The sequence below is a fragment of the Ornithorhynchus anatinus genome, chromosome 4 (assembly GCF_004115215.2).
Source record: "Ornithorhynchus anatinus isolate Pmale09 chromosome 4, mOrnAna1.pri.v4, whole genome shotgun sequence".
Lineage (NCBI taxonomy): Eukaryota > Metazoa > Chordata > Mammalia > Monotremata > Ornithorhynchidae > Ornithorhynchus > Ornithorhynchus anatinus.
The window spans coordinates 10488514-10506345 of NC_041731.1; the positions used below are offsets into that span (position 1 = coordinate 10488514).

General features: G+C 45.3%; 1 protein-coding gene across 1 annotated transcript in view; it reads left to right on the forward strand.

Moving 5' to 3' along the window:
• Positions 1-17832, forward strand: part of STK17A (serine/threonine kinase 17a) — a 40483-nt gene that overhangs the window by 12744 nt on the left and 9907 nt on the right. Inside the window, exon 5 of the mRNA XM_029062647.1 lies at positions 16030-16242. Coding sequence (XP_028918480.1) covers positions 16030-16242 — 213 coding nt within the window. The remainder of the gene's footprint in view (positions 1-16029; positions 16243-17832) is intronic.

The following is a 17832-nucleotide window of genomic DNA, read 5'->3' on the forward strand; positions in this document are numbered from 1 at the left end:
TTCAGTAGTATTTATCGAGTTCTATGTGCAGAGCGCTGTATTAAGCGCTTCTCTTCACTTCAACCTTTTCCTGCCCCAAAGGGAACCTTACAGCCTAAAGATCATTTTTTTCCTTAGTCAAGGAATGGAAGGGAAAGTATTGCTTAATTGGCTTCCATGCATGATTTCGTTTTCAATTACACATTAAATTATTGTTCTCAGATGTCAAGTTAATGAAGAAGTGTTTACGGGGTTTTAGGGTTTCCTCTGTCCCTTACAGATGGAAACTTCTTTTTCATTTCATTTTTCATGACTGCCTTGTAATGGGCCAAGTGCCTCGCTAGCCATGATTGCCGTGCCATTCTTCATAGTGAATGTTCTCCATAGGCTGTGGCTAGAAGCCGTGGAGTGAAAACACAGTAAAAAGCATAGCTGCTCTTAAAATATTTCACAAGCTTATTTAGTAGTTTGAGCTCTTGGTTTGAAAAGTTTATAAACATTTAATGTCTCCTTAATAAAGTATAAATACTCTCACCTTTCAGTAAAAAAAAATTTAAATTAATGATAAAAGTTCGTGGGCTTAAAGGTATTTGAGCACTGAATAAGCATTTAGGAGAGTACAATAAAGTAGGATCCTTCAAGGAGCTTACAACGTATTCCATCTTATTTTAGGCACTAATTTGTGCAACAATCCCACTGTTGTAAAAGGCGGCATACACATCTACCGAGTCAGATCTCATTCTGATGGAACTCTGAGTCAGTCACTGGTATTTGAGTGCTTACTGTGTGCAGAGCACTGTGCTAAGTGCTTGGGAGAGTACATTACAGTAGAGTTGATAGACATGAACCCTGCCCTTAAGGATCTTACAGTCTAGTTAAGGATGTTAAGTGACCTGAAATATTCAAAGTTCTGTGTATCGAATTATGTTATTTGGCTCATTTCTAAGCGGGAATTCACTTAAAGGAAAATGCTCTCAGTTGACATGTTCTGCCTTGTAGATTTAAAGTTAATATTTTAGAATTTTATGCGTGGAAATCATATGGTCATGATGGATGATTTCATATGTGAAGGTGATTTAGCCCCATAGTTTCATAAATCACACAGCTCCTGGCATGTTCTTATTCTCGTTTTAAAGTTATTTTGTCAAGTTAAATTACTCTTAAGGATTGTTGTTTTAAAACATATTCTCTTAAAATGTTTCTTTGTGCAAAAAAGTTTACAAAGCAGGGAAACAGGTACCCCCAAAATGTTATTTTTAGACATTTCATGATGAGCGCCCCCCCCCAAATCTTTTAAGAAATTAATTCAGTAATTTAATCTTTGCCATTTTTTTCTTTTAAATTACTAAAACTAAATATCACCCCCTTACAAAAAAGTAAGATACAGCAGGATAGTTCTGATGGGAAGGTTTTAGCTCCTGTATTAGGGAGAAGCAGGAGCTTGGACACCTCACGGTCATTGTCATCATCCCATAAACACAAACGTGCGTGAATATATCCAGACAGACACAAACCTATATGGTAAAGGATCAACCGACGCATGGAAATACACACGCATGCAGGCCTCTGGCCTGGAACTCTCTTCCCCTTCTATCCACATGGGATGACTCCACCTTTAAAGACTTATTAAAAGCACATCTCCTCCAAAAGGCCTTTCCCGACTAAGCCCTCATTTCCTCTTTTCCCACTCCCTTCGGTGTCACCCTTGCACTTGGATTTATACTGTTTATTCACCCCACCCTCCGCCCCACAGCACTCAAGTACATATCTATAATTTATTTTAATGCCTTTCCTTCCCTTTGGACTTGTAAGCTCCTTGTGGATAGGACCCTGTCTACCAACTGTTTTATATTGTACTCTCCCAAGTGCTCAGTACAGTACTTTCCACACACTGTGATCAATACGTGCCAGCTGACTGTCACATAAATACAGATTTGTTGGAAACCCTCAAATAATACACATTTATAGGGGCACGCACAGGGATATATGCACAGTGACATGAGGTATACAGAAAGAGAGATGCAGAGGCTGCAGGAGATGCAAACACAGGGAAGCCACGAGTCCCTGGGGCAAAGGAGTAGGGGGAGAAAATAAGGAGAAAATGGGAGACTGAGTAATAACTGGGTTGAGGAGACTGAAAAGGAAAGAAAGGCAGGTAGGGGGGGAAGGGGGAGGACAGGGCAGGACTGTGGGAAGCGCACAAATCCTTCGAATATTTTCATGATCCTCTGTGCTTGCAATAGATATTGATCTCTTTCAAGGACTGCTACCTTGGTGTAGATTCACTTCCTACCATACTAAGCTAAAGTTGGAAACTTGCCCATGGTCTGTCAGGTTGACTGCGTTTTGTAAACACGTCAGTAGCTTTGATATCAATTGAATTTATAGGTGCTTATATATAATAATAATATACTATGCATGTATAAAATAGTTGTCCTTGGGGTTTGAAGATGAAGCTAGTGATGGTGATAGTGTATCAGTGCTAAAAAATGGATGCAGAATAAGCTTTGTTCCTTGGAATCAATCGTACTGTTGAGCGCTTGGTTTGTGGGCGAGTATAGTACAACAGAGGTGGTAGACACAGTCCCTGCCCACGAGGAGCATACAGTCATTAGTATAAATAAATTTATGGCGAGTCCATAAGTTCAGTGGGGTGAATAAAGGGTGCCTCAGTCAATCAGAGGCAGTTATTGAGCGTTTTTGGTGTGGCGAGGACTGTGCTGAGCGCTTAGGAGCGTATCAAAGAGTTGGTAGACATGTCCCTGGCCTCAGTTAACAATCTCAGCTTCAATTTGACAGGGCCAGGGATACGTGGTGAGGGCGGGGTTTTCTCAATCCGTAGAACTGGCAATGGAATTTGCTTCTTTAGACCAGTTTTTGTTTTGGCCGTTTGTCATGGTTCACTTGCTAGTAAAGCAGAAGTGGCCCCGGTTGGAACTGAGACTGAGGAGTTTGATTTGCAAAACCCAGAAACGAGTTTACTCAGAACTGGAACTGCTTTGCTCCTTCAAAAGCTCAGATTCAGGAAGTTTTGTAACAAGAAGTTTTGGTCAGAACATTTTAAGAAATGTCAGCTTCTTTCCTGTTCTTTAGCAGTGTCCATTGCAATGTAATCAAGTGTAAACATATCATGTAAAACCTTTTCTGCCTATTGCCTGGCATGCTCTTGAGTGGGTTTTTGTTGTTGTTGTTGTTGTTGGGTTTCTTTTGGTTCTTTTGGTGGGGAGGGGAGTGGGGGACAGGGATTAGTGCCAATGTAAATTGCTTTAATGATTGGTGCACTAAAATTTGCCTTATGCTTTGCTTTTTTTAAACAAATTTCAGATATCAAGTTTGTACTTCATTACCAAATAAATTCAGATAAACCGGACAAAACAGTTTAATCATTCTCATTTTGGAATCATAAACATAATTTCCTCCTAGAAGAAAATGTGTACGTTCCCCATGTTCTTAAAATGTTGTTTTGCATTTTTGAAATCTTAAAATGATCCACTTGAGAAGCACGAAAGAGGAGAGTGGTTTCGTGGAATGAGCACGAACCTGGCAGTCAGAGGGCCTGGGTTCTAATCCCAGCTCCACAATTTGTCCATGTGAGACCTTGGGCAAGTCATTTAACCGCTCTGTTTCCTCATCTGTAAAGTGGGGATTTTGCCCCCTGTTCTTAGCCCCATATGGAACAGGGATTGGGTCTGACCTGATTATCTCGTAACTACCGCAGGGCTTAGTACAGTGCTTGTCCTGTAGTAAGCGTTTAACAAATCCCACCATAATTAATAGGAAGAGAAGTGTCCCCATGCAGCTGATGGAAATCTGGGCCTGGGGGAGGGACGGAAGGGGGCCCAAACGAGTCCGGTCGAGGTCTTCTGAGTTTGACGGACCTTCGACCAATTTAGGATCTGCCCCCTTAGACCCTCAGGCAAAAACCAAAAACGTTGTCCGGATCAGGGCCAATATTTATGATGCCTAGCCTCTATTAAATGGCTTCTCTGTGCTGTGGCTGGAAACTCAGCCCTCATGCCTCAGGCAAGGCAAATGATGACAGCAGCAGGTCAATACTGCTTTTGCTCCAGGAGATGAAACCTAAACCAAATAGTTATGTCACTTTCCTCCCACTTTAGCCTCTCAAGTGGGCTAAGGGGTTAATTGTCTTCACTTTTGGTAGAGAAGGGTGATCTCCATTTTGGTTGGACAGAAAGATCTCCCCTCCTTGAGTTGCCTTTTTTTTAATAGGAAAAAAAGATTATTCGTGTGAAGGGTTGACCCTTACTATAGCATTTTGGACATTTCATCTGGGTGTGATGTCTGAGGCCCTATCGTCACCAGACCGCACCAACCTTTCTAAAGATACACTGTTCAAGTGTTCCGGATTCTATTTTCCCTTTCTCTGTTTAATGGTGCATCATTGGTGACTGCACCAAACTCTTTGTTGCTAATAACGATATCGGGCTTTGCGTGTGGTATTTCTGGTGTGGCTGGGATTGGGGAGTACATGACTTTAGTCATCTTCAGTCAGGTTCACTGTCAAGTCAGAAGTGGCTGGCTGCATCTACCTCTCAGGTCAGCGATGTAAGAGTAATGGTATTTATTAAACGCTTGCTGTATGCAGACCTCTGTTGTAAGCACTGGGAGAGAATACAAAGATGGGGATTTGGTTTGGTCCCCGTCCCTGCGGGGGGAGGGGGATCACAATCTCAAAATCCCCCAGATGCATTGCAGAATGGCATCAAGGTTCACTGGGGCCAGGGCCATCATCCTGAAGGCCTCTAGGATGCTTGTTGCCTGTTTTGTGGGAAGTGCTGCTTGGTGAATTGGGCAGCGTTTCCCAGCTCCCTCTTTCTCCTCTGCCTCCATCCCCCTCTCCAACCTCTCTTTTTTAAAAAAAACAAAGCTGGTCCTTCCGGCCCTGTCCTTTAAGGGACCACACAGGCTAGTGATGGGAGGAAGAGGGTGGTCACACCCTCCCAGCCCCATCCCTATGTGGGGATCTGCGCAGTGTGCTTTAGAGGGGGATCCCAGCTCTGCCACTTGTCAGCTGTGTGACTGTGGGCAAGTCACTTAGCTTCTCTGGGCCTCAGTGACCTCATCTGTAAAATAGGGATTCAGACTGTGAGCCTCACGTGGAACAACCTGATTATCCTGTATCTACACCAGCGCTTAGAACAGTGCTCTGCACATAGTAAGCGCTTAACAAATACCAACATTATTATTATTATTATCGTGTAGCACAGATGGGGGTGGGTGGAGGGAAACAGTCTTTTTTTTTTTTTTTTTTTTTTTTAGGTGCAGGACTGGCATAGCCAGTGGGTGGGGCAAGCATGGGAAGGAGGAAAGCCAGGATGGGAAAAATAAACAAAATGTTTTTCCTGGGAACTGTCTGTTGGGCTAGCCAGGTGCAGAAAGCAGAGGAGGTCTCTGAGACCCTTGCCCTGAAGTCAAGGGACCACCCTGGCTTGCTGCAAGGTCCCCATCAGTTGAGTCTTGCTGGAGTGTCCTTGGAAATTGAAATCAGGAAGACAGCTCTATAGTTCCAGCAGTCTGCTCACACCTTTGTTCTGAGAGCCCTCTTTAAAGCCTCAGGGAACCTCCCGCAGTCACCCACTGAGAACGGGGAACAGCCTAGTCCCAGAGATGAAGGAATGGAGAATCGGATGGTGGTTGGCCCAGGGCCACCGGTATCTTCTTCCTGCCGGGGAAGAGAACATGCCAAGAAGGTAGGCGGGTAGGAGTGCATCACAATGCAAAGTACCCACAAAGGTTTTTTTCCCATGCAAGATCCATTTGCAGGCAGAGCACTGTGGCCCAGCAGACCCCTGGTAGCTGCTGTACCCCCCTTTTTCCCTCCCCCTGTTAGCCAGTTATTTTTTCCAACTTCCTCCTGGGTCATTCTCCAATTTAGAACACCCTAGTGGTCAGAAGTCACTGAGGAGGGAGAGAGAGGGAGACAGAAATGGTGGTAGATTCTGGGAAAGATGCCCAAGTGAAAGATGGTGGCCCTGAAAAATGCATGAGGCTTTGGAAAGAGATCATTGAGGTTGAATTTACAGTGGTGTCTCCAAAAACCCAAAGAGGAGCCAGATAAGATGATGGCAGAGGGAGTAGTCATTTATAGAGGAGGGGAACTATGAAAGCCGACTTTCAAAAGTCTGTAGGAGAGTGAGTGATCAAGTGGCAGACAGATCAAGGATGATAAGTCCCCGGAAGAAGCCAGTTTGGATTTAACTGTGGATATTATGTAAGCGAGGACCCCCCGTGCCCAGGGTTTAACAATTGTAAGGCACCGAAGTGTGAATCCAGTTCTCCCAGAACTAGATTCCTTCATCTCCCATCTCTCCCTCAAAAATGCACTTTCAGGCTAGACTAGAAGTACTTGCTTTCAGTCCTTTTTATACTAGGCCTTTAAAATTAGCACCATTCATCATTTTGAATTTGTAGGTGTGTCCCAATATAGCAGTTGCCTTTTTGATGCAGATTAATTTTGAGGGCAATTTAAATGAGTCATAGCCAGACACTACCCTGACCCTAGATACTATCATATATGTTCAAACGTAATCTGAGGACTTTTACCAAACCTGTCTTTTCCCGTCTGTCGTACCTTTTGATCTTCTCAAAATCTGAAAAGAGGTGCAGTGCCCTTTTGGGTCACAAAGCCAATAACCTGAAGTACCTCACACAATTTCAATGCCAATCAGTCAATCAGTTGTATTTATTGAGCGCTTATTATATGCTGAGCACTGTGCCAAGCGCTTGGGAGAGTATCTGATGGCCCCAGAACCTGGTTTGAGAGGTCAGGTTAAGCGGGCTTCACCCTCAAGGAATGTCGGATGGGTTTGGTGTCTGGAAAATCAAAATGGATGGGCATAGTTATTTGACGTGCAGAAATACTCTCAGTAGACCTCCTTCAAGGGGAACATTTGCTGGCAAATTCAAGATCGGGCTAAATGATTGGAGACTAGCCGTGGTGTGACCAACAAGTACGGTATGTTTCCTTATGAAGCAATGGCGAGTATTAGTTTCACATAAAAGGCCGTTGTTGCATCATCAGGAAATGGCCCTAGGGACCGGACGATGTGGCCACGGGACTGGTCTGGTTCCCCTTGATCCCCTGACATTTGGACCGGGAACAGCTAGGTTGAAGTCCATTGGGTGGTGTGGGGTGATAGATGGTGGTCCCTACAGATTAAGAGCGGTCTGAGGTTTCTCTGGGGAAAGCCTCCCTTCATCCCCCCAACAGGCATCCTACTTCCTCAACATTCTACCCAGGTTTCATCCTGTATCACACTGAGGAATGAGTTAGCACCCCTGCCATCTGAATCATATTCAGCTGGATGCATTGGCTCCCATTTTGGCTTTCTCATGGTGAAGGAGAGGGCTAGTGCTTGGTACATAGTAAGCACGTAAATACCATCATCATCATCATCATTGAGGTTTTAAAATCTCCAACTTAGAGCCTTTCACAGAGCAGAAATTGCCGGCCCCAAATCAGCCCGTGCTGGCCCGTGAGGCTCGGATACCGGCCACGGGGCTGCGATTCTACTGAACGGTAAGAAGCCAGGCCGAATTGGAGTGGCCCAGAATTAATTCCGGGGGTTGCGGCCACTTGCGCTCTCTGGAAGCGGCAAATATCTGCATTAACCTTGCTCAGTTTCAGCTCCTGCCTGTAATGAAGAGCTGCCTGGGACCAAGACACCACCTGAACTAGACCCAAGTCCCAGTGGGTTTGACTTGGCGTCGCACTGGCCCAGTGTAACCCCAGGGCATCCTTTTAAGAACCACTGTGCCAAAACCCAACTGACTACATAAGGCTACTCTGTCCAACTCAGTGCTCTACAAAGGCTGCTTCTTCACATACACGTTCTTACACCAACTACCCCTTTAAAAAGTTGCAATTTACTAGTCCATTTATCTTGTAATATACAGCCAAATACATTGCTGTCCTTTAACAGAATAAAAAGAAACAGGTGAAGACGGTCTAAAGCCGAACTCCTTAAACCCCTTTATCCTCCTAACTTTCCCATCTCAGTCAATAAACCATCGTCTTCCGTGTCCCAGAAGGCCACAACCTCGGAGTCACCTGTGTACTCCCTGCTGTCTGTCAGCATGTCCTGGATCCTCCCTTTCCTCTGCACTCAGTGGCCACCCTTGAATAAGCTCTGTTTATGTTGCAGCTAGACTCCCTTCTCCAGGCTTTCTGACTCCAGTCTCTACTCCATACTGCTGAACGGTTCATCTTCTTGGGGCAGGGCTCAGTCCACATTTCCCCTCTCCTCAAAATCCTGCACTGGCTTACTCTGTCTTTCTGCAGCAGACACTCCTTACATTTGGCTTCAAGGCTCCCTACCAACTCTCTTCATGTTTCTTCCTGCTGCCTGCCTTTTGGGCCCCTCTCCCCCTGCCACCCCACCCCCCAGCCCCAGCTCATGGTTCCTGGTTTAGAACTCCCTCCCTAAATCTGCCAGATCACAGCTCTCCCCGCATCCGAAGCCCTCCTTAAAAAAAAAAAAAAAAAAAAATCCCACCTCCACCAAGAAGCCTTCCCTGATTAATTCTCAGCACCCTAAAGTCATATCCATCAGCTGACTTTATGAGCTGACTTATACCCCTGCTCACCAGTCTAGTACATATGCTTATTCAACTGTACATTCAATTATTTTAACTATTAGTTGTAAATATTTTCAGGACGGTCTTCCCGTTAAGGGGTTAGCTCCTTGTGAGCAAGGAACATCATACTTCTGAATTCTCTACTCGTTAAGCACTTAGGTCAAAGCACACTGCAGCCAGTGGGAGCTCAAAACTATTAAAACTATGTCTGTTAAATATTGCAAACATTCGCTGTTAGTAGGTGACGCTACTATGGGGGCAGGGCAGTGGCTCAGGATTAGGGGGAAGGAAAAGGGCAGAAAGAGGAAGAGACTCACATCTATCTTTTTTCTCATGCACTCACACCCATCACCAGATGATCTTCCCCTCAGTTGGTAGCAACAGCTGGCGGGATGTGACTTCCTCCTCCATCACTGCCAGAAATCCAGATGCTTGCAACGCACTTCAAGTACCGTTGTGATGTGTCGAGCACTGTTCTAAAAGCTGCTGAGTTAGAGTCAAAATAATCACGTCAGATACCATCCCAAAAGGGGCTCAACAGTCTAAGATGGTGGAAGAATAGGTATTGAATCTCCAATGTGCAAGGGAAGAAACTGAGGCACAGAGAAGGGAAGTGACTTACCCTAGGTCACACAGCAGGTAAAAGGCAGGGCTGGGGTTAGAACCCAGGTCCTCTGACTCCCTGCTTCTCAGAGCACTGTACTAAGCGCTTGGGAGAGTACAGTACGATAGAGAGTCGGAAGACTTGATCCCTGCCGACTCATGGGAAGCAACTCTCTGCAGCAGCCCCTTATGCCTCGATTGTGAGCCCCACGAGAATCCGGGATCGTGTTTAAATCTCAACTGTGTATTTTCTCTCAGCACCTAGTACGGTGCTTCGTGCACACTCAGAAAGTGTTTAATAAATACTGTTACTACTTGATCTAGGAGGGAGGGTTGGAGGGTTGGCTGGCAGAGACAGGCTCCTCTTCCAACTTCCCCAGGGTCTTGCCAGCGCTGCTGGGCGGTGGATGTGGGGATGGCACATCTGACCTGAAGGATGGAAGTTCTCGGACTTGTCCGATCTTGGGTCATTGCCTTGTGGAGTGACGCTGCGGTTGGCTCCTGACAGTCTTTCAGCTTCATTCTTCTCCGACTCCTGGGAGAAAGCCATTTAGGGAATTGGATGATCCCATCTAATAACATCTGGTCTCTAGTCTTCATCAGCTAAGAGGCTAAGCATCTAGTAAAGACTTCAGATTTCTGTGTTCGTATTAATTTTCTTCAGGAGAATCGATCAGTGGTATTTTATTGAATGCAGAGCACCGTATTAAGTGCTTGGGAGAGTGCAGTACAACAGTTGGTAGACACGATCCCTGCCTACAAGGAGTTTACAGTCTAGAGGGGAGTCAGCCATTAATATAAATAAATGACAGATGTGGACGTAAGTAACGTGGGGTTTAGGGTAGGGTGAATATCAAGTGCTTCGAATGATCCAAATGCATAGGTGATGCAGAAAGGAGACGGAGTAGGGGGAAAGAGGGCTTAGGCGGTGAAGGCCTCTTGCAGGAGATATGATTTTTTTAATAAAGTTTTGAAGATAGGGAGAGTGGTGGTCTGAGGTATACGAAGCGGAAGGGAGTTCCAGCACAGGAGGAGGATGTGGGCAAGGGGCCGGTGGTGAAATGGTAAAATAGAAGTACAGTGAGGAAGTTGGCATTAGAGGAGCAAAGTGTGTAGTAAATCGGTAAGATAAGGTAGCAACTGATTGAGTTGTTTAAAACCTATGGTAAGGAGTTTCTGTAAAGCGGAGGTACTTGGGGAGTGAGGAGATGTGGACTGAATACCTCGTTTGAAAAGATGATCTGGGCAGTGGAGTGAAGTAAGGACTGGAATAGGGAAGACTCAAGTCGGGTGCTAAAGTATCCTGCAGCTTGCTAAAGGCCCTGAGGTTTATGTGGGGCCTTGACAGTTAATAGAGTTTCATTTGAAGCATTTTAAGGTAGCTAGGGAAATTTTCATCATTGTGTTCCCTTAACTGCATTCTCTAAGCACTTTAGCCCTCTTTGTTTTACTGCCTTACAGGTTTCAGCCCAGTGGATTACTTGTTCCCAACCTGGACATTTTAAAGCCAAATTTTAGGGCTTTCCATTTTGAGAGCAAGGTCTGTCAGAAAGTGGTTCTGACTAGGGCTTGGCATCGGTTAGATTCCTTGTGCTTTTGAATATCTGTGGATTGTAGGTGACCACGAAAGGAGCGGTTTCAGGGGTCTCACCGGCACAGCAGGGTTGTCCCTCGACCCCAGACACAAGCTCCCTGGCCTTCCGGCCGCCAGGAAAATGTGCCGCAGCTCCACCTTCTGACACTCACTCACCCACCCACTCATAGCCATGGGGGTGACCCTGAAGTGTCCGTGGGAAGCAGCGTGGCCCGGGGGATAGAGCAGGAGCCTGGGAGTCAGAAGGACCTGGGTTCTAATCCAAGCTACGCCACTTGTCTGCTGGGTGACCTTGGGCAAGTCACATGACTTCCTCTGTGCCTCAGTGACCTCATCTGTAAAATGGGGCTTAAGACTTTGAGCCCCATGTGGGATAGGGTTTGTGTCCAACCTGATTTACTTGTATCTATTCCGGGGCTTAGTACAGTGCCTGGTACTTAGTAAGTGCTTAACAGATACCTCAATTATTATTATTAAAATGGCAGAAGAGTCCAGGTCCATGAGTCTGCAACTCCAGTTCTGATTTTGGACTTTGCCTAATCTGGGTACATTCCTAGTACATGCCTTTGAATTTCAGTGTTTTTCTATGTGTTTTTTGTTTGTTTGTTTTTTAAACAGGCAGTTTCTCTGTGAGGGGTATAATTTAGGAGCTTTGCATGGGAGAGGGCAAACCCTTACACAGAATTTCATTGTCTTTTCGAACATAGTTTGCGAAAAGAAACACCTTCAAAATGTTAGCTTGAAATTTGGATGACCTGGAATTTTCTCCTACCCCAGTAAGTGTCTGACCAATTTAAAGCGAGTCCCTTGAAGGGACTGTACTGATTCCAGGGTAATTAGGGCTATTCTGGCTTTCATAGAATTGATAGGAATCTCTGTTATTGAAGTGTGTGAGCTACAGTTACACGGCCTCCACTCCTTAACCACAGCTCACATCTGACTCGGTACAATTTAATGTTGTCTCTTGATAGATTTGGAATGCGACAATCTTCTACAGAGGAAAATGTGTTTCTCTTTGGGTACAGATACTTAAGAACTGGTGAGGACAGGAACATGCTTACACGTGACCGCTATATCATTGAAGCAGCGTGGCCTGAGAGTCAGAGGCCCTGGGTTCTGATCTTGGCTCTACCACTTGTCTGCTGCGTGACCTTAGGCATGCCACTTAACTTCTCTGTGCCTGTTTCCTCATCTGAAAATGGGGATTAAGATTATCTAGTTTCTATCGCAGTGCTTAGTACAATGCCTGTCACCTAGTTGAGCGCTTAAATACTTCAGTTATTATTGTTGAAGACTCTATCATCATCAGAATGCGTGTGCCTACTCTTGTGTCGGGCACTGTGTGAGATGAGTAGGGGCATGATGGAAATTAATCAGTATCTCTCTTGAGTGCTTACTGAGTGCAGAACTCTATGCTAAGCAGTTGGGAAACTATAATAGAGTTAGTAGGTGCGATCCCTGCCCTTGAAAGCTTTTCAGTCTATCAAACTCATGGAATTCTGGATGCCGGGCACCTGCTTTTCTCCCTCTTGGTATCAGTGTTGCCTCAAAACCCCTGCTCTGGGGAGTCACTCCATTTCCAATGCTCAGCTGGTCCGTCTACTGTTATCTCCCGGCTTTCCCCATGTTATGCCGCCCCATCTGAGGTATTGCTTCATCATGCCTCTGAAGCATGATTTCATTTTTTTTTCTAGCATTTATCTCATTTTTGGTTTTACCACTTCAGTTCACACCACCCAGCAGCCGTCTGAGTACCCTGCTGTTATCCAGGCTGCTCACGTGTCTCATTGAGGAGAGGTGTGATATGATGAGCCTTGCCAATCATTGACTGTTAGTGGTCTGACTGCATCCCAGGACTCCGTCCCCCTGTAATCTTATCTTCCTATTTGGTAACTAGGTATCTTGCAGGAACTGTTCTAGGAGTCAGATGAAGACCCATTGTAGGTCCAGGTCTTGCAGTCATTTAGGAGTTCGGTATTAAAATTTCTTGACCTTCTGTTTGCTCGATGCTCTGTTGACATCACAATTTTGTCAGGGTTCCAGAGGATGTGCTGGCCTTCCAGAGACTGTTTTCTCTGTATATCTTGCACGGTTGGAATGTGTACTGCTTAGGTAGCATAATTCACCGATGGCTTTCAATCCTGTGATCCATCAGTCAATGATATTTATTGAGCACTTACTGTGCAGAGCTTTTACTAAGTGCTGGGGAGGGTACAATGGTGGTAGACATGGTCCCTGCCTATAAGGAGCTTACAGTCTAGTGGGGGAGAAAGACATTAAATTACAGATAGGGGAAAAGGCAAAGTAAGGATATGTATACAAAAGTGCTATGGTACTGGAGGTGGGGTGAATGTTGAAGTGCCTATCAAAGTGCCAGTAGATATCCTTGGCTGCTCATCTTTCCAGGGCAAAAGGGGATATAACCTCAGTTGACTGAGTTCCCAATGCCTCCGTCCTAAAAAGTCAAAATCATTCCTGACTCCCTGCTAGACTGTAAACTCCATGAGTCTGTTATCTCTTGTACTTTCCTAAAGCACTTAATGTAGTGCTCTGCACAGACTAAGCACTCAGTAAATGTGATTACTTAATTCAGTTCCATTCAAGGCCTTTCTCTTAACCTGTTGAGTTGGAAGACTTGCCTGGAGCTTCAGGATATCTCTTCCCCAGTGACCAGATTCTCTGTGGCGTCCTTGGCTGTTGCTGCAGAGAATAGATGGAACAGGTCCGGGTTTAATTCACAACCCCCCTTTAGTCTGCTGGCAGTGGCGAAAGGATCGGACAAGGAGGCCCTTTAATTCTAACATGGCCAGCCACATAATCGCAGAGTAACCTTAAGATCTCGATAACATTTGGGGGGGGGAGGCCAGTTTTTTTAGGAGTTACCGGAAGCCATTGGCATCTACAAACACTGGGGAAGGGTCTTGTTGCTCTGCGACTTTCTTATGAACTTCTCCAGCAAGGGTGATGTATGCTGGGTCGCCGTGACATAACAAAGGCTAGAGTAGGCTAATCTGAAAATGAGATGCAGGTATTGAGCTGAAGGGGCCCAGACAAAGCTTTGGAGAGGGAGGAATTAGTGGGGAAAGTGATCCAGGGAGAAAATTCTATGGATACACAACCTGAACAATTGCAAAATGGAGGTGGGGCATTCTGGGAGAGATGTGTCCTTGGAGTCCCTTTGGGTCAGAGACAACTCGACAGCATAAGACAAGATCCAGGGAGCAGTTTGCTCTGACGCATAGCTGAATCGAGAAGGAGCGTGGCCTAGTGGATGGAGCACGGGCCTGGGAGTCAGAGGACCTGGGCTGTAATCCCAGCTCCACTGCCTGCCTAATGTGTGACCTCGGGCAAGCCTCAGTTACCTCATCTGTAAAATGGGGATTCAAGTCTGTGAACCCCGTGTGAGTCGTGGACTGCGTCCAACCTGATTACTTTGTATCTACCCCAGCGTGTAGAATAGTGCCTGGCACAGAGTAAGCACGTAAATACCATTTGAAAATAAGGGAAAAGAGTTGGTGAGGGCCTGTGCAGGGGTTGGTAGAGAGAGAAGTGGGGAAGCGTGGGAATGAGTGGGCATGTAGGGGGTTGGGCTGCATGGAAGTTAGTGAGAGCATATTTAGCAGAAATAAGGTGCAGGGAAGATCAATCAGTCATATTTATCGAGCACCTGTGATGTGCAGAGCACCGTACTAAGCGCTTAGGAGAGTACAAGTACAGAGACAAGGTGGGCAAAGATTGCGTTTACTGCTTAGGAGTCCCGTTGGGATCAACCCACCTGGCCTTGCCAGGCGATAAGTAGGGCGATCTCTGCTCTTTCCTACCCAAGTAAATTCTTTCCGAAGATTCTCATGGGACCTGGGACAAAAGGATAATCTGTGTCATCTTCTCAAAATGTACTGGGGATAAGTGTTTTGAAGCTCAGCTTCCAGGAGCAGGTGGTCTGCGATGTGGGCAGAAGGGCAATGAGATGCGGAGAATGCAGGCTCTCTGAGAAGTTTTGTTTTTTTTTAAATGGTATGTGTTAAGCACTTACTGTATGCCAGGCACTGTACTAAGCACTATGGTAGACACCGGTTAATCAGCTTGGACCCAGTCCATGTCCCACATGGGGCTCACGGTCTGAATCCTCATTTTACAGATACGGCAACTGAGGCACAGAGTAGTTAAGCAACTTATCCAAGGTCACATAGCAGACAAATGGTGGATCTGGGATTAGCACTCAGGCCCTTTTGACTCCCAGGCCCATGCTTTATCCACCAGCACCGCTGCTTGTCTTTTTAGAGGTTGTTGGAGAACCGATTGTTACTTGTAACCAGGCCTGCCAGGAGCAGAACACTGTACAGTAGGCAGAGATATTCCCACAAGCATCTGTTCTGCTCATCCATCGTCCTGCCCGTGTATCTGGCGATGTGGCAAGCTGAGTGTGGTATTTTTAACCTCTAATTAGTTGTGACCCGGCAGCAAACCAGTTGGGCATCCTATGCCAAGGGAATGTGCTGATCCGGGACCCTTGTTACGTAAATCATGTTGGTTTTCCTCTGTGACCCTTCAAGGAGCCACCCCTTCTTCGTCACCCTCCTTCAAGCTCTCGTGATGTCCCTTCTTGGATTGCTGTAGGTGTCCCAGCCTCGGGACTTGTACCCTCTCCAGTTGATCTTTTCTACAGCTACATGAATCACCCAACAGACTTCCAAAACACAAATCACTCCTCTCCTCAAAAGCCTCCCAATGACTTACCCAGTTCCCTACACATTCAACTGCCCTCTGCTTTTCCCGTCTACAGTCTTCTCTCACTACAGCACAGTTTGTACTCTCGGCTCCTCCCAATCAATGGTATTTATTGAGCACTTACTGTGTGCAAAGCACTGTACTAAGTATTTGGGGAAAATACAATACAATAGAGTTGGTACAGTCCCAGCCCACAAGGAGCTGGAAGTCTTATAGGGGGAGACAGACATGAAAATAAATTAGAGATATGGGCAGCGGAGTACAGGGTAAGTACATAAGTGCTGTGGGGCTGGGTGATATATCCAAGTGGTTAAGGGGTACACAGCCAAGGAGATAGGCGATGTACAGGGGAGGGCCAGAAAGGGAAATGAGGGGTTAGGGAACACCTGTTGGAGAAGAGGTGATTTTTAGTTAAAATGATTTGGACATTTTAGATTGTGTTAACACATTGTATTAATCAAAATTAGCATTTTTCTCTCAATAGATCTACTGGACTATTTTGACATGATGTGAATCTTTACTTTCAGAGGGAAATTTGCTGTGGTGAAGAAATGTGTGCAGAAAGACACTGAAAAAGAATTTGCAGCCAAGTTCATGAGGAAAAGAAGAAAAGGCCAAGATTGTCGGATGGAAATAATTCATGAAATTGCTGTCCTGGAGCTGGCCCAGTGTAACCTTTGGGTCATTAATTTACACGAGGTGTACGAGACTACTTCGGAAATGATCTTGGTGCTGGAATAGTAAGTGCTCCTTTCCTTAGACTAAATATTGCTTTGCTTTTGGGGAAAAAAAAAATCACACCGACCAATCATTGGTATTTATGGAGCGCTTACTGTATGCAGAGTACAGTGCCTGGCACATAGTAAGCGCTTAACAGATACCATCATTATTATTACTAAGCTCTTGGGAGAGTACATTAGAGATGTTGACACAAATCCCTGGCCACAGGGAGCTTACAGTCTACAGGGGAAGACATTAAAATAAAGATGGGGAAGATAGTAGAATGCATGGGTATTTATATAAGTTTTGTGGGGCTGGGTTAATTATCAGAACGCTCACAGGTTAAACAGGCTTGGGTGTAGTTGACAGTGAGGGGAGAGTGGATATTGGGAGAAAAGTGTGGTTCCTGTCACCGCAACCTGAGACTTTCAGTAGCTCATTTATTTTTTTTCAATGGCATTTGCTAAGTACTTACTATATGCCAGGGACTGTACTAAATGCTGGGATAGATACAAGCTAATCAGGTTGGACACAGTCCCTGTCTCACATGGGGCTCAGAGTCTTAATCCCCATTTTATAGATGGGGTAACTGAGGCACAGAGCAGTGAAGTGACTTGCCCAGGATGCCACAACAGACAAATGGCAGAGCTGGGTCCTGACTCCCAGACCTGTGTTCTATCCACTAGGACCTAGTGCCTCTTAATGGTGAAAGTGCTTGTAAACCTGGGACTGTGTCTACCAACTCCAGTTCATGCTCCCTGGCTTGAAGTGAATATTTACTGAACATCTGCTCTGTGTGGAGCATTGCGCTAAAAGCTGGGGAGAGAACAGAAGTTAGAAGACACTGTCCCTGTCCTCAAGGACCTTACAGTCTAGCGGGAAAGCACACATAAATTACAGCAGCACTTACAGGGGCTGTTGCAATATAAGGCCCTAAATGTATGGGTGGGTCAAGGTGGCAAGGGAGGGCAAGTGGGAAGTTGCCTGAAGTCCAGTGTAAATTTGAGTGCCTACTATTTGAGCTGCAGTGGTTGGTTCCTCCTGAAGACGTTGCTAAGGCCAGGAAATGTATCTGTTCTTTGTTGTAGTCTCCCAAGCACCGAGTACAGTGTTTGGCACACAGTTGAGTGCTCAAAAAATACGATTGACTAGGGTTACTGCCCAGCGGCCACATCTCAACACGCTATTTTCGATCTTCTGCCTGATTTCCATACCGCCAGCTCGGTGTCTTTCAGAATGGACGTGCAGGATAGCACTTTGGAGTTAGCGCACAAAACTAACCTGGTGTCACTCAGTTTTTACTTTCTATTACACATATTTCTAATTAAAACATGGCCTCCATCTTTGAAAATTGTTTAAAGAAAAAGATATTAGTATAAACTAGAATTCATAGAGTTCTGGTCCCATACTAGTAAGGGCATTGGTTATACCAGAGTAGGTCTAAGCTTGGGTAAAAAAAAATTTGCTTGTTACAGAAACAAAAGAAAATAAGGCTATATTCTGCTTTTCCCTTTTTCTTTGAGTTATATTTTAAGACCATATTATGTTCTCCAAGTTTTTTATTTAGGGTGTATAGGCAAAAAAGTAGTTTAAAGAGGGAACTCCACAAA